Source organism: Heterocephalus glaber, unplaced genomic scaffold (genome assembly GCF_053883595.1).
Source record: "Heterocephalus glaber isolate CG9 unplaced genomic scaffold, H.glaber_assembly_v1.0 deba00001479, whole genome shotgun sequence".
NCBI lineage: Eukaryota > Metazoa > Chordata > Mammalia > Rodentia > Bathyergidae > Heterocephalus > Heterocephalus glaber.
In genome coordinates, this window is record NW_028258316.1 from 8,194,703 (window position 1) to 8,211,806 (window position 17,104).

The window sequence follows — 17,104 nt, forward strand, 5'->3', positions numbered from 1 at the left end:
CCCTGGTTGCAGGCCCACCGGCCATCTGGTATCCCAATTCCTGCTGTAGGTGCCACCTGGAAAGCAGGATCTCATAGACTAATCCGCAGTGACAGAGCCAGGGAGGCATGACCCTTAAGCAAAGTTCCTCGGCCGGGACTTTATGAACCCAAAAGTGGCTGTGGAAGGCCGTGCAGTGTGGAGGACTGAAATCCACCTGTGCTTTCCTATGTGTATGTTTCCCTCATGCAGTGGGCAGTTTCTTTAAAGAGGCTCTAGATTCTTATCACAGGGAACTGTCAGCACCACTTGCAGAGTTTGGGCCACCCTGGAGGTTCTGGCTGGGGTGGCAGCTGGGGGTTCGGGCAGCTCATCCTACACAAGTTTGGCAGGTACCCCTGAGGTGTCCCTGGGAAGACCTTCTGCTCTACAGGTTGGGGCACAGGCACTGACCCAGGGAAACATCTCATGTAGTTGCTCTAGAGAGGGAAAGGAAGAATGAAAACCATCCTGCTTTGTTTTGGTTTTGCACTATTGCCGGGGAAGAATCCAGAGGGTGGAACCCGCCTTGTTTATCAGCAGCCACGTGAGAGGATCACAGTCCCATTGCCTGAGTCACTGAGTCACTGGGCTCCCACCCTGGTGCAGAAAAGTAATTTCTAAAGGTCAGATTGCACGGCTCCTCCCCCTGTGGTTTGAAGCAGAAGCCCAGGGGTTCTGGTGTTGGAGCAGGAATAATTAGGATTCAACAATGCACACTTGGCGCTTACATTTTGCCCTTGCTGTAAGGCTAGAGGCGGGCACTCTTAGCAGTCCCAGTCTGTGAGAAGCCAGCTTACACATGTACTGCATGCTGGAGGCAGGTGTGCAGCGCTCTCCAGCAGGCAGGGGAGGAACCCAGTGGTTCAGGGCTCGGACACTGGACACAACATGAGGAAAGGGGCGCAGAGAGACCATATGTGTGGGATCAGCAAGCAGAAGACACTTCCTCTGGGAAGTCTGCAATAGACAGGTTCCAACTGTTACCATGAGAAAGGGAAGAGGAGGGGACCTCACATCTACTCTGCACCAACTGTGAGCCAGGCTGGTAAAACACTCCACGCCTCAGATCACGGGCTCCTGTGCAGTTAGTACTTCATCATGGCCACTTTAGAGGGAGGCTCAGAGCCACCGGGGCTACACAGCCGGCTGGTGCTGCCACCTCCACTGGTGGCTCCACAGCCCACTCCCTCCTGCCCGACCCTCTGCTCACTCGTCTCCATATGCAGCTGTCCTGCCTGCCCCCTGGCTCTGCTTCCCACTTGGGTCCTCAAAAGCCTTCTGGGCTTGCTTTGGTCTTTTTCTTTTCCTTTTGGTACCAGGGATTGAACTTGGGTCCTTGCGCTCGCGCAGCAGGCAACGAAACCTCTGAGCTAAATCCCTGGCCATGCTTTGGTCTTTTTCTTGAGCCCTTCATTCTCCCTCCAGGACTAGGACTCTCCTTTGTGCTTTGGACCCTTGGGAAGTTTGTGTGACCTCAGATGCCCCTGGGTCAGCTGAGGGGAGAGGGTGGGGCCCCAGCAGAAGAGCCCTTGGCCCCCAGGGCCCAGTGTCAGAGCTGACGGTTCTCTCCCTGCCCGGGGTCTAGCTAGGCCCCTCTCCCCACCTTCTGCATTGTTGACCAACAGCCTAGATCTGATGCAGAAGCAAAAGAATGTCCATTCAGCTGGGACCCAGATGATGGTCATCCCTGCCAGTAAGTGACACCCTCTGCTACTGAAATGCCTCACGTTCCCGCCGGCCAAGCCTGGGGTGGCCCCCACGTGACAGTGCCAGGGACGCTTGTCTTCTGGGGCTGTGTCTGAACCGGGTGGCTGGCAAGTCTGTCATGTCCTGGGGCAGGGGCAGGGGCAGGGTAGGTGGGGGTGGTGCTAATGTGCCGGGGCCCTGGCCAGAGTGCCGTCCCCACTGCCCGCCTGATATGGCACGGACCACTGGAAAAACTGACCACGGGGCCTGACTATCTCAGAGGATTGCTCTATTTTTCCTCAGCATAATTTTTCCATGAATAATCTTTAAAGCTCTTTAAGTGGCTGTTTCTTTAGCAATTTTATTGGAACATATGAGAACTGACAGTCTCTGTGGGGAACGAGATATGGTGAAAAAAAATCTGGTTTTCATTACCTTTCTCTCAAGAAACCCACATACTGACCAAGAGATCACTCATTGACAGGACGGAAAAAAAGCACAGGGCCTTCTAATAATGGCCGCGGAGTGGTCCGGATTCAGCCTGATGAACAGGGACGGCAAAGGACTCCAGCTCTGGAGGTGGACAGGTCCAGCTTCCCTGTATCTGCACCTGCAGGCTGAGCAGCCCCAGAAAGGTCACCCAAGCTCTGAGCCTCAAGTCTGCATCTGCAGAACAGGAATGGCGATACTGTCTTGCAGCCTCCCTGTGAAAAGCCAACCACTCAGTTTCTTGTCCTCCTTCTGCCTCAAATGTTTATTGAGCCCTGCCCATGGGGCTCACACTGGTGCTTGGAGCTGCAGTGTGGGTTTGAAAGATGATGGTCTGTCTTCACAGGGTTGATAGGTGAGGGAGAGAGAGGAGCCAAGTATTTGCACCCAGGAGAGACACAAGCTTTGACAGGTGGATAATAATCAATATGACAAGAGCCCTGCTGCACCAGTGGTGTAACCCACTGGAACTGACAGTGATAGTAACTGCTAACCTTTATAAGCATCCACAAGGGGCTTTGTCCTCATGATTTTAGTTTAGTTTTTGGGTGTTTTTGGTACCAGGGATTGAACTTGGGTCCTTGTACTTGCGCTTGCGCAGCAGGTGGAGAAACCACTGAGCTAAATCCCCAGGCCTCTCATGATTTTAGTTAAGCCTCCCATAACATCACTATGCAGGAACTGTGGCTATTTCAACTTCACCATGTGGAACTTGTGGTTGAAAAGTTCAAGAACTTGCCCAGGTGAGCAGCCTCTGAGCAGGACAGCTCTGAGCACAGAGCATCTGAGAGCCTGAGGGCAGAGTCAGAAGGGACTCCTGGGACGTCTGAAATCCTGGCTGGTTTGAGAGCTCCAGCATGGGCAGTTATGGGCAGAAGGAAGAGCATGTGCAAAGGCTCAGAGGGCTCTGAGGAGCCTGGATTTGGTGAGGGGAAGGCACAGTGATGCACTCAGATGGGCACCCTGGGAAGCTCCCTGTGGCTAGACAGCAACTGGATGTGGCCAAGACTTGAGCCTATGGGCTGGATGCATGATGAGTGTCCAGGAGGCAGTGCTGGCAGGGTGGGGATGGAGGGCACTCAGAGTAACCCTCTGTGGAGTGGTGGTGTGCACTCAGGGAGCAGGTTTGAGAGGGACCTAAGGAGTCTGGCATGGGGCTGATGCTTGGAGGCCACTGGATGGATGGACGTGGCACCTGTGGCTGCTGAAATGGGTACATGGCCAGGCTGGGAGCTTCATTCCCATGGATTTCCTCTGCCTCTGAGCTTTCCCCTGGGCTAGCACTGCCCTAATTCATTCTGTTCACAGGGAATAAGTCTCGCATATCAGAAAGTAATGGGAGGCAGCTGTGGCAGAGGGGAAACTGCTCAACTTGGAATCATAAAACTTGAATTACAGTCCCGAGTCTGCCTGGGTTGAGGTAGGGGCTCAAGGCCTGTCCCCTCCTCCTGAGAGTGCATCTCCTCATTGGTGGGGGTGGGGAGGGCATGACAATTCCTGAGCCTCTGGTACAGAAGGTGGGCTTTTGCTCAATGAAAGGGCTCAGCTTCCTGTGTTTCCTGCCTGTCCATGTGGGGAGGCCTGTTCCCAGGCTTGGAGACTTGGACCCTTCTGGATCTACCAGAGTCCTGTGACTCTCAGGGACACAGAGGTGGGGGTGGGGTGGTTCTGCACAGAAAGTCTGTTCATGCTGAAACTCTTCGCAGCTAGCTTTCACGGGGAGCTGGGAGTCAGTCACTTTTCTGTTCACACACGTTCTTTGTTTCTCACATGTGCAGCTCTCACAGATTCTCTGCCAGCCAAGATCTATCTTCTATACCTCACAGAAGCTATAGTTCATTTCCTTCTGAAAAATGGCACCCAACTGTCCTTTGACTGGGGTGAGGGTGCCATGGATTCTCCTCACAGCTGAAGGTTCAGACTCCCAGGCCACAGGGAGCTGGGGAACCCAGGATCTGTGAGGAGTGAGGCTGCAACAAGGCAGCACAGGTGGACAGAAGCAGTTAGAATCTTGCCTCCTTTGTCTGGCCTTGATGTGAATGGCTTTCTGGCCCTGCAGGAGCTCATGGAGGCCTCTCACCACTCTGAAGATGGAAAGGTTTTCAGAGGGAGGACCTGTGGGGAGGGGAGGCCCTCCTTCCCCTCTGCTATGGCTGCTCTCTTCCTCATCAAGCAGAGACCAAGGGAGTTCTGGTGTCTCGCTCAGGCCTGGGGATGCCAAGATGGCCACAGCCAGAGGACAGTGGTGGCCACAAGAGTCAGCTGCACTCACAGATCCGTGGGGATGAGGGCAGATAAGGCCTCCCATGGAACTAGGTGGCCCCTGTGAGGAGATCTGGGATAGGGTTGGGGGCTCAAGGGGGTCTGAGCAGTGGGAGTGATCGACTTTGAGGGTTTGCAGAAGAGGCTGCAGAGATCCCTGGAATGCGTCTGCATCTACTGGGCTGAGTGCTTGCAGGAACTCTGAAGCACCCCTGCAAGTGCCCAGGAGAGGAAGCACAGTGGTACTGACTGCCACCTGGAAGGCACTGTGCCCAAGACAGCAGCAACCACTGGGACTGTGCCCTGCCCTGGGCTGTGGCCAACAAGTCAGGGACAAAGAGAAATGCTGAGGGAGTATGAAGGCCATGCCTGGTCTCTCACCACAAGCAGCCAGGCCAGAAGCCCCCTGGATGGGTGAGGTGAGGCGATTTAGCACAGATCAGGTCTGGAGTTTTACTTCTTACCTGGATCTAGTGTCTGGGGACCAGTGGGGACAGTAGGTGACTCAAAGCATCTGCAGGAAAGGCAGGACATGCCAGGGATGTCATTCAGGGCAGATGCTGACTTGCACTGCATAGCTGCACGGGGCAACCAGGACAGACCATAGAGTGCTCTTGGCCCTTACTGGCCCCCTGCTGGCTCCTTGTGTTGGAGGCAGGCAGTGTACCTGTCCACATCCCTGTGCTCAGCAATCAGCTCTGCTACTTCCTTCCTGCACGAGGCTGGGTAAGTGCCTGGGCACAGCAGGGCCCACCTCACAAGGTGGGTGTCAGGGCACAGAGGAGGCCGAGGCAGTCTTGGGATAGTGCTCGGCAATCTATGCTCAGCCAAGGTTGCTTTGATACCAAGGTTGAGGAAGAGGGTGATGATGCAGCATTTCTCAGCCTGTTTCCCCCCTGTGAACTGGTTGGAGTGGTCCTATTAAAATGTGTCCACAAAGTCCCTCCTGCTCTGGTGAGTGGTAGGGCCTCTGTCCACTGTCTTTGGACCTGGGCTGGCCCCTGTGGCTGCCTGACTCTCCGAGGGAGGCCAAGGTAAGGCTGTGTGACTTTGAAGGCTGGCTCACTGAGATGCCTCGATATAGCTTCCTCCTTGCCCTTCTGGGAAATCTGCTCTGGGGGACAGCTAGCTGACATGCAGGAGCCTGATAATCCTGAGGTGGCCATACTATGAGGTCACATGCAGAGACCACAGGTATGTGTTCTGCCACCACTGCAGCCACTGCCCCAGCTGGAAGCAAGCACTAGACATGTGAGTGAAGACAGCTCCAGCCCGAGCCCTGTGTGACTTTCAGAATCTATGCATGTCATAAAACAGCTGTTACGTGTCCCTCAGTTCTGGGGCAGCAGGCGATGAAGCAGCACTATCTGCCATAGCTGGTGAGTGCCTGAGTGGGAGCCCGGAGAGGCCCTCAGACTCCCTGTCCAGTGCTTGGGCAGCTGCCTCACCCTGTTCCCATCTGGAGAGCACCAGAGTCTGCTGGGAGGGCCTGGAGCTAACCCCCAGAGGCCAGGAGTGCACACCCATGACCAGGCCTTCTGGTTCTGCCTCAGGGAATACTCCCAGCGGCCTGGCGTAAGAGTCTGTAGAAAACATTGCTGTTCACGGGGAAACTCAAGTTTCAAGGGATCAAACCCACTGCCTGGGGTTGTACAATTCAGAGGTCTTGGAGCTGGGCTCTGAACTCAGGTCTGCCTGAACCCAGAGCAGGACTCTTGCTACCAGGCAATAAAACAAGGAGATAGCAAGGTGTGTCCGAGTGCAGTCCTGAGAGCACCGTGCAGAGAGAAGAGGCCCAGGCTGGGAGTTTCCTTGACTGAGTTACTGCTCAGGAATCTCAGGGGAACCTTGTCCACTGGGGAAGCCGTGTGGAGGTGGGGCTGGCGAAATCTCGAAATGTCTTTACCAGTTCAAGGCACATACAAACATTACTTGCCCTCTGTAGGGGTCATTGTTCTGAATAGTTTTTCTCTCCAGGAAAATATTAGTTCACTTATAAAAACTAAGCATTATATGGAGGAGGGGGCTGAAAAAGGTGGCATTCTTGGGCTTTTTTCTCCACACATTCAGAAACTGAGGTTTCTCCACTTCTTTTCTCACAGTGTATTTTGTCAGGGCAAACCTGCCTGCATGGCCATTCTCCAGGGTGGAAAATGGGGGCAGCTCTTTGCGGAGTGCAGGGGCCAACCCAGAGACCAGCACAGCCACAGCTTGGACCCTACCTCTGATGTTAATCAAGACTGCAGAGAGGTTCAGACCATGAGACCACAGCGGCTATCAGAGCGGAGGTCAAGGTCCCTTGGTCCCGGAGGCAGGGGAGCTGGACAGAGAAGAGTCGGAGTCCCCTGGCCATCTCGATTTGCTCACACTGACCTCCTTCTGGCTCATGCCAGTCCTCTCCTCATGGCACTTGCTGCCTGCCTCTCCCTCAGTGAGAAATGCAGTCCAAGAGGCTGGGATCTCGCCTTACTTGTGCTGGGCACCTGGCTCCTTGCAAGTGCATGGCCCATGCTGGCCCGTGGCATGTAAGCCTCGAGTGAACAAAAGAGCACACTGCAGGGCTTTTCCTTGGCAAGTGTGGGGGGGTGTGGCTGTGGAAAGAGCCCCACGCTGGAGCCTAAACCCCCTTCCTGAGGGGTGAGGGAGGCTGCGTTCCTCCCATTCTTGGGACTGCAAGAGGCACATTCCTGTCCCTGACTCTGGTCGGTCTCTTGCCAAGTGGCTCAAACTGCCAGACCCAGGAGGGCCTCCCTGGAGCGGCCCCTCTGGTCCCACCCTCTAGGGTAACCCTGGTGACCCCAGGCTGCAGCAGCACCCACCTCTCTGTCCTGTAGGGCTGCAAGCGGGAAGCCAGGGCCGCTGAGGGTGTCTGAGCTCTCCAGACACTCCCCAGACTTCTGGCCATCAATGCAAATCTTAACATCCTGCTTGCAGAGCTGAAGCCAGGGATTTGAAAATTGGTGGAAAACACTCCTGTGAGCGGGGGCTTGCTCCACCATGTAGAAAGTTGCCGGCATCAGCACTTCTCCTGAAGGCCATGCAGAGTCAGCAGTCAGCCCACGCTGGAGCTGCCTCCAAGAACAGGTGCCCACAGGGCCCGGAAAGGCTCAGGGGCCAGGGCCAAAGGACAAAGCAGGTGACCACAGGCTTTTGTCCGGGGCCCCACACACTGGGCTCTAGGAATTCCCCACTGGGCCTATCCCTCAAGGGCCTTTATTTTGGTAGAGAAGATAGAAATGAGGCACATGAGCATGTGGATAAGTGGAGGGTGTGCCATGCAGGCAGGAGTGGCACAGAGCACTGGTGGCAGGAGGCTGTCATACGGGGGTAGCACACCTCCGTGAGAGGCCTGGCAGTAAGTACTTTGGGTTTTTCAGGCTCCTGAGTCTTCATCCCAACCACTCAACCCTGCCATTGCAGTGTGAAAGCAAACACAGACAGTGCGTCAGTGGGTGGGAGTGGCTGTGTTTGGTCCTATACAGAATGGGGTGGGCTGGATGTGGCCCAGAGCTGGCCAGCCCCTGTGAAATGGAGCCTGATTAGGTCTGGGGCTGGGGCTGGTAGAAAGGTTTTCTTGAGACAGTGCCATTTAGCTAAAACCTGAAGGCTGAGCCAGGGACAGAGGCTGAATCATAATATTGAGAACCACAGCACCATCATGACAAAACTGTACCTGACAAAGGAGCTCTGGGTCAGGCTCCAGATGCTTTACACGCATGGCCTCAGTAAGTTCCCACAACAGCTCCATGATGAAGGTGTGTGATGTGCCCACTCTACACATGGGGTGTGCATTACTGAGCATTTCAGAGGAGTAAGTTGCCTGGGGGAGGGTTCTAGAATGGGCCCAAGATGGGAAGGTAGAGATTGGACCAGTACTAGAAGCATTCCCTTGCTACTGGGCCATCTGTCAGGAAAAGGCAGGGATATGAAGGAGGTGGTGGAACACTGAGCTCAAGGAAGCCTCATGGAAACCAAGCTGCTCAGCACAAACTTGACACGAATAGCATCTCCTAAGGCTCCAAAGAGCAACTGCATTTCCCTGTCCAAGTTACTAGAGGAGCCCCAGGGTGCCAGCACAGGGTCCAGGCTGCAGGACATAGCTAGCAGAGGTGGAAGAGACAAGGAGCCAGAGTGAACCCAGGGCAGGGCAGAGGCTTTGCAGGGTGGGGCTTACAGGAGGCTGCAGCACAGCTTCCTGCAGGGTCTGTGGTCCTCATCTACCAGGACACATCCTCGCATGGAAGTATGGAGAGAGGGGCTTTGGCAGGCCCTGGGCAGCAGCTTGCCACCCCTTCCCAATCACGGCATGTAGGGCTATGCTGGGCACCTTCCCATGGGCACTCATTTTTGACATTTTAACACGGCTGGGATGATGGTTTTATTATCCCCATTTTGTAGATAAATAAACCGAGGCCTGGGGTGGAGGATAGACACTTGTCTAAAGCTACAGTGGCCTAACCCAGGTTGTTGTGACCTAGAGCTCAAGCCAGGAGGAGGTGCTGTTGGACTCCGGCCCACCTCTCCCTGAGCAGCAGTGGAGATCAACCCCAGTCACTGAGAGTTGGCTGGACAACAAATAAAAAGGAACCATGATGATAATAACAATGAAGCTGCCAACACTGAGCACACATTCACAACATGCCAATGTGAACAGAGTGCTTTCCAGGCCTGAACTTACCAGGCATCATGGCCACCCTGCAAGGGTCTTAGCTCCATTCTGTGGATGAGGTGCTTGAAGATCAGAGAGCTAGGAAATGGCAGAGCTTGGGCCTGATGGCAGAGCCTGGGTCCTTGTTACTAGGGAGCGTGTGTGTGTGTTTCCCTGACAGGTGAATAAATCCAGGCAGATGAGCTGCTTGGATCTAGTGGTAGCAAACACCCGAGACATCCTGTGCATGTGCTGGTGGCACAAAGCCCAAGTCTGGTGCGCTCCTGATGTAAGGGTCCTAGTGGCCTGAAGACCCTGGGGTTTTCTATACTTCATTTTTGTTCCCAATTTAGGGCTCTAACCTTGCCTGTCTTGGGCCTGTTCTGTCCAAGGTTGCTCCAGGGAGCCCCAGCACAGAGGTATCTTGCAGGAATCCCACAAGATTAGGAGCTGGCAGGTGGGCACATGGGCAAGGTTGGCTGTGTGCAGGGACAAGTGAGTGGCTGTTATTATAGACAGCTAAATTAGGTAAAAATATTATAGTTAGTCAGACAGGGCTAGGCCCTCGAGAGAGTCAATACAGAAGACAAAAACACATTACAACTGTGGCCAGAGGCGCATCTGTTAGAGGCCAGGCCTCAGGATGCTGTGCCCTTTGGCTCCACAGGCAAGGCCTGCCCAGGGCTATTCCTGGTTTTGCTCCCACTGAGATAGCTACAATACCTGCAAGATCTTCCTTGGAAGAGACTAGTCTTGGAGAGCTGCTTCCTGGTTCTATTCTGAGCGACAGTCTGAAAACAGAAATTGTCACAAGATCAGAGGGCGCTGGCTTATTACAGGGGGACCGACATGTATCATGGTCAGGGTTGGGAGACGGATAGCTGTTAAGGCTGCAGTAGTCACAGAATCCAGTAATGCTGTGAGATCCGCCCCCATCACAACGGCCTCCTCGGATGCCTGCAGGGGATTTCCATGCTGAAGAAACAATGGTTAAGGAAGACAAAAAATATATAAATAAATACATACATAAATAAAAGTGAGTGACCATAGTCCATGGTTTACTGAGCAGAATGTGTCAATTTGCCCGACAAGGCTATAAATTAGGTGCATTTTATACATGAGGAGACTGAGGAATAGTGAGGTTAAGTAACTCCCTTCCCTAAATTCACATGGCTAGCAAGTGGCAGAGCGGGGTCACGCTGATGCAAATAAAGGTTTCATGGGCTGGACTAGGAAATGGGGATCCTTTCTGGAAAGGGAGACAGCGTCCAGCAAGGTGAAGAAAACCTGAGTCCACAAGCAGGAAGCAGACTGCTTGCTTACTGTGTCTACTGCCTCAAGCTCTCTACTCCCCCAGGCTACAGAAGAAAGGAAATCCAAGAACCCCTAGGCCTCTCAGCAGTAGGAGGGGAAAGCAGCCCCTTTTTCCACGTGGAAGGATGGCCAGACGCCTCCCTCCCTGTATCAGAGCCGTGGAGCATCCAGAAAGAGCCTCCTAAATGGGAGCAAGACAAAAGAAACGGTCCAGAAACACAGCACACCTCCTCTCCCAAAAGAAGACAGAGAAAGGGGGAGAGGACTGCCCCTGGGTGCGACCTAGGAGGTGGCCAGGTAACTGGAAACCCTCTAGTGCTTTGAGTGGAGGAATGACTTATGAGGAACATGGGCTGAACACAAAACCTTGAAAAGTGAGATGATGAAACAAAGGAATAAAATGAAACAGGAGGCTGAGACTGGCTGGGGCAGGGTGGGCTGGGGGACACCCCCAAATCAAAGACTGAAACAAGAGAGGGCTGAGTGAATACCTAAGTGAAAACAGATCGCCAGACACTGCTGAAGATGAGGAGGTGATCGCTGTTAGAAAGGAACTAACGGATGAGGAGGAGCACATTCCTGCCTGGAAGACATAAGCCAAGAAATGGCAGGGAGAAGTCAAAGACACAAACCAATGACACTCCTGGGCGGCGAAGGAGGGTCTGGTGCAAAACCCTCCAGCAGAGGACTTCCCTCACCCTTCACCTACCAGGCAGACCAAACAAAGAACTTTCAAAGGGAGAAACTCAGACTGGCTTCAGACTTCACTACAGCAGCACCCAGTGCCAGGGGGCAACAGCTTGGGGTCTGCATGTCGGGGAGAGAGCTGAGGAGGGCAGCCAGCAAGGCCAGGCTTGACAAATGCAACGCTTTCATGGAGAACTCAGTCAAGGCAGGCCCCGGGGAGGGGAGCGAGGAGAGGGCCTCACTCCTGAGGAAATCCAGCTAAATAAGGGATTGATTTAGAATAAAGACTCCAGGAATGGAGACACTGTGGAGGAACAACAGGTGGTAAGAATTGTATCCGTTTAAAAATACTAAACAGTAGGAATTATGATTCCTGAACACGATGTTTATGTTATAAACTTGGACTATGTGGTCCAATAATAATACAACTAACAAAAAACTGGAAGAGGGTGAGGCAGGGGTGAAGGAGGGGGCAGTGGTAATAGTCTCATCTTTCATAACCAGAGCCAACTGATACTGTCCGTAGCAGAAACCTACTTACAGAAAACTTACTGACTCAGGCTGTCCATGTTTTTCCTGACCCCTTCTATGAATCTTAGGAGGCTCTTTTGAGAAATAATATCTCTTGTAGCAAAGAAATATTTATTTAAAGAGCAGAAATTCCTTAGCTTTTATTTCAATTCCTTTTTCTGATTGAATTAAAATGAATACTTTTAAGTAAAAATAGCAAGGATTGTATGATCGAATTTTAATAAATTCTATCCTTACATCCATCCAGCTATTCATCCTTCTGTATATATGTATGTATAAATGTTTTACACACAGAAAAATGTCCGAAATTATGTTGACTTAATGCTACTGATCAGCTTTCTAGGTGGTGGGAATGTGAGTTCTTTTTCTCCAATCAATAACTTAGACTAAAGGCTGAGCAATAAAGAGCACTGATTGGACCTCTTGGCACAATCTTTCAAAGTAGATGGGGGCAGGTGTTAGAAATGCAGTCATTACTGTCCTAGTAAAGCTGCTGCATACTTGGGGGTGAGGAGCTAGTCCCCAGGTGCGGGCTGGCTGAGGGGAAGCTCCCTCTGCACAAGCACAGACCCTGCCTGTCTCTGCCACTCAGCATCAGGACCTCCCGGGAAGGGAGCCTTGGAAGCTCCACAGTCAGAGGTTAGGGCAGGAGTGAGGACGCAAATGCACGCACGCACGCGTGCACACATACACACACACACACACACACACACTTTGTGCACAACAAAGGCCCTTTGTAAGCCCCATGCTGACTGTCCTTCAGCATCAAGTCCTAGTCCTTCAGCATTGATGTCCTTCAGAATGGAAGTCGTAATTAAATCTGCAGCTTGTCCAAGGGTTGCCTCATGGCCAGTATTTATAGATCCTTTTTCTCCTTAAAGCACATTAGTGTTAATGAAAAAGTACTGCATCTTTAATGGAAAGCTTGGCATGGGGATGGAAAATATTATCTCAGAACATAAGTGGGAATAATTTTGTACTTTAGGCTACTCTTTTCAGGAACACCAAACGGTTTGTAAATAAAATGAGCTCAATTTGTGATGAACATAATTTTAATGGTAATCTCTGGCCTTCCTCTGTTCTTGCTACCATTATATAACAGATCACAATCTCACATTATTTTTTTTTTTGGCAAATTATTTTACAATAATAACTAAGACATTATATCTATATTTCCAAAGATCATTAGAAGGGGAGCTCTCAAAAATGACCAATCTCTAGGCCCTGTTCCAGACATCTGGGTGGTTAGAAAGTATCCCAGGTGGCTCTGATTCACAGCCAGGGCTGCAAACCATCCTACAGAGCCAGCTGGGAGAGGGGAGGTCATTCGAACAGCCATTCCCAAGACTCAGCTGAGTGGCTCTAGTGGCTACAGTTCTTTAAAGTTTTCACTGACTTAGGTGAATACCAAATAATCAGGAAGATCAAATGAGTAGATCCAAAACTGGAAAAAACTTTTAAAACACATACTAGATAACAAGATTTAAAGAAATCATGGTATAGTGAAAGTAACCAGTAAGATACAGTTTAAGAGACTATCGATAAAGCTGATGTTTAGGTGGCCAAGAGTGGCCTTGGAATCAGATTATATGAAGAAGTATTGAAGCTCTTAGTGGACCTCAAGTTCAAAATAAGCTAAGAGGACATCCAGCCAATATGGCAGACAAGGTTGACATAAGAAATCTCTCTCTCCAAACACATAGAAAGAAAAAAGCAAAAACGAGAGCAGGGTGAGTGCAAGATGAGCCTAAGGCCTGAGAGGTCTTTTTGAGCAGTAGTTCTACCCATGGGCTGCACAGGGATGCTGCTGGGGGCCTTGGCCAGAGTGGGTCCTGCAGAGAGTTGAAAGCCACAGTGGATTGTCTCTTCCATCCATGAAATCGGATCCTGGAGAACTCTGTGCACTGGCCTAAAGACAGCCAGAAAGCTGCCCTTCCACCCAGCGCCAAGCGTGAGAGAACTGCTTATGAGAACCAAAGTGCCAAGCTCACACTGTGCACAGCTGTGGAACCCACACACACATCCTCAGGCTGCATGGGAAGCTGCACTGAGAAGTGAATGTACCTTCCTCAAACCATGGGGTGCAGGGGGCTGGGGCTGAGGTAGATGTGGGGGGGACAGGTAGATGGCACAAATGTGGGGTCTAACGGGTGGGAGATCTCACTGCATGCAGTGCTGTGGGTGCCCTGCAGGTGGCTACTCACTGGTCACAATAAGGACCAGGCCTGTGCAAGGACCTGAGCACTGAGGACAACAGAGGACCAGCATGCCTGACTCAGGGTTTGGGGGGACTTACTTGTAGTTATCGTCTTCCACAAACTTCTGAAGCTCTTCAATGTATCGTACGGACTTCAAGTACTTCTGCACATGCGGCAGGGTGGTGAGGTGATCTGCAAGAGGTGGACAAAACCCAGAAGTTTCAGTCTCGCCCCACTCCAAGTCCAAGGAGCAGCATGGGAACCACTGACTTAGCCGCTTCTGGGATGCTGAGGCTCACTCTTTCTGAGAGCTGCTGATGCTCCCTGGGGCCAGGCCCTGTGCTGGCGGAGCCAGGGCTGGCTCTGCTCTTGAGGAGTGCCCCCAAATGTCTGAACCACAGACATTACCCTCTGAAGCCACTACAGTTCTTTGTCCAGGAAGGAAAGCAGAGACTTCCATTCAGAGAGGAAGAGCTGGGGACAGATGGCACCCTGGCCTCCAGAACAGACCAGAAATGGAGTCTGTTCCCAGACAGGTTTCCACTGGGGGCACTAGGCAATCCTCCCACATCTGCTTACTGCCTGTGTGGCAGGAACACGAGCCATCCAGCTGGGTGTAGAAGCCCAGCCAGATGCAGGCCCACAGCTAGAGCTGCTGAGTCCTGGTTAGAAAGGGAGGGGCCCAATGCCTAAGTCCTTGTCTGAGCCCGGCTCTGTGCCAGGTGACTTATGGGTTAGTCTGTTTTAACCTTCACCCCTGCCTCATGTAAGAGACATAATACCTTCATTGCATGGAATAAGAAACCAAAGGAACCTGCAAAGATTGCATACCAGAGAAGCGACAAAGCCAGGGTTTGACCCCAGGCCACCTGAGGCTTGTGTTATACTGTGCTGCTTCTCTTTCTGCAGACCTGCCTGGTCACTTCACTCCTCCTGAGAGGGCCACAGGTGGGACAGGCACATCAAGTGGAGTGATGGGGAGAGTGGAGGGAAGAGGAGCAGAGAGGCAGATGGGGGATGGGAGGGTCCTCACTTTCCCAGCTGCTGGAGCCCTTGAAGACTCTCTGCTCCTTGCTTGGGAGATTCTGAGGGCACTGTTTTTCTAAAGCTCGAGTTCTTATTTCCGAAATGAGGATAATGACATGTGCTTTACAAGCTGATGTCAATGGTGCACGTGAAAATGACGGTGATAAAGGCTCTGTACATGGCACAGCCCCATTTTCGTGCATGAGCAAACTTTACAGGAGAAAGTGACTCTTCAAGAGGCAGCACTGAGATGTGAACCTGAGTGTGAGCCCAAGGGCCGTGTCGGTGATTGCTCTGCTGGCAGCGCAAGCGGAGACTGCCCTGGGAACTCAGGTGCCTGTCAGGAGAAAGCTGACCTGGTCCGTGTGCCCCGCCACGCTACTGGAGGGGCTGGAGAGTGGGTGCTGCCTTCGGGGAACTCACACTGGCTTCTCTGGGGCTTGCCTGAATGGGGGCTGCTGGCTCTCTCACACCCTGTGTGTTGCTTCTCACCACTCCTGTGAAAATCCTGCTCCACAGAGGCACGCTCCAGCAGCTCCACTGCCCGTCGCCCTTCACTGCAGCCTCCTGCCTGGCCACATGGTCCTTTGTCCTCACTCCCAAGGACTGGGGCACCTGACCCACCGGCAGGCTCCACACCCTGAAGTCCACTGTCTTCTTGGATGAAATCAGTGTCCATGTGGACGGCCCACACAGATTCTGACTTCTCAGTGCCTGGAACTTGTTTCTAATGACCTTCTCCTCCATCCATCCCAGACACCCACCATCACTGTCACACTTCAGATCTGGCCACATGGAGCAGAAACCAGCCAGAGATTTACCAAATCATTTCCCCCTTCCATCTAGGCACACAGCTAGATTATATTCCTAGCCTCAGTGCGCAGAGGCAATGTGTGCCACTTGCAAGTCTAGCACACAAGACCCGCCCTTGCATGCTTCTCTGTCTTCCTGCATCTGCCAGCTGAATACAGAGTCCACAGGAGGACTCTGAGGCCATGGAGCTGGTGGAGCCACAAAGGGAAAGAACGTGGTCCCTGAATCTGCTTTATGAAGGAGTGACCTGCGAGCCAGGCCGACCTTGGCTCTGCCACTCACCAGATGTGTGATCTTAATGACTCACTATTTGGGGCCTCATTATCCTCATCTGTAATACAGCAATGGTCACATCTAGTCTGCAGAGTCTTTGTTTTTTTCTCTTCCCAGAACCAGGGATTGAACTCAGGGCCTTGCACTTGCCAGGCAGGTGCAGTGCCACTGAGCTAAATCTCCAGCCTCCTGCTTTTTTTTTTTTGTCTGCAGAGTCGTTGAAAATCAAACCTATATGTAAAGGATCTAGCATATGTTTGGTATTAAAACCATGAGATATTAAGTGATATTAAAACCAAGAGCTTTGCAGGGTCTACCTGGTTTCTTGACGCTTTCTTACTGATTAGGAGCTGATCCACATTTCAGTGATGCAAGACTTCACAATTCCAACAACCAAGGGTACTAACCATAGCTGCAGGAAACTTGTAAATCAGCAATTATTCGGAGAATATTGTTCATCTGATTGGACCTTTGTTCGTTTTCCATAATACTGCCTGAGGCAGGATATGCTGAATCAATGTAGATCAAATCCAGAAGATAGATCCCTAAAATTAAAGAAGACATTTAATTATGGTAGGAGCTCACCACTAATCAGAACAAGAGTGTGAAGGACGCTGGTCTGCTCCAAGGCATAAAGGGTGCTGATGGAAACCAAAGATACTCTTTGGATTTCAATCCCAGTTCTAACTGTTCATGTTTTATGCAGACTGCTCAACTGCAAATCAAACATCTGAGCAACAACCAAAATGGATGCTGGCAGGTTTTGGCATTTCTAGTTCATGCACTCTCCAGCAACAAGGCTTTTTACCTGCAGCTCCAATGGAAAATAATGGGATATGAGCAACATGAATGCTTATGGTTTTGTGTTTTTTGGGTTTTTTTCCACCAACCAATGAAGTTTAATAGGTCTAAGGAGTCATGCCTGGGAGAACACCTTTAGGCTGAATTCTGTTTTTATTTATTCACTTAGTTATCATCTGTTTACTTGTCAATCTGTCCACACACATACACATGCATGCATGTGCACACAAACACATCATAAATTAAGGAACAAAAGAAAGAAATTAAAAAATGGAACTGTTGGGCCAGGGATTTAGCTCAGTGGTTCCGCTGCCTGCCTCGCAAGTGGAAGATCCCAAGTTCGATGCCTGGTACC

At 51.6% G+C, this 17,104-nt stretch overlaps 1 protein-coding gene across 31 annotated transcripts in view; it reads right to left on the reverse strand.

Annotated features, from left to right (window-relative positions):
• Nucleotides 1-17,104, reverse strand: part of Ralgps1 (Ral GEF with PH domain and SH3 binding motif 1) — a 262,738-nt gene that overhangs the window by 27,013 nt on the left and 218,621 nt on the right. For all 31 annotated transcript variants that reach the window (XR_015439737.1, XR_015439736.1, XM_087182747.1 and 28 more), the window contains 3 exons: nucleotides 16,356-16,493; nucleotides 13,935-14,028; nucleotides 9,830-9,897 (listed from right to left, as the gene is read on the reverse strand). Coding sequence is in view for 29 of the 31 variants with exons in the window: in XM_087182747.1 (XP_087038873.1) it covers nucleotides 9,830-9,897; nucleotides 13,935-14,028; nucleotides 16,356-16,493 (300 nt within the window). In the remaining 2 variants the exon portion in view is untranslated. The remainder of the gene's footprint in view (nucleotides 1-9,829; nucleotides 9,898-13,934; nucleotides 14,029-16,355; nucleotides 16,494-17,104) is intronic.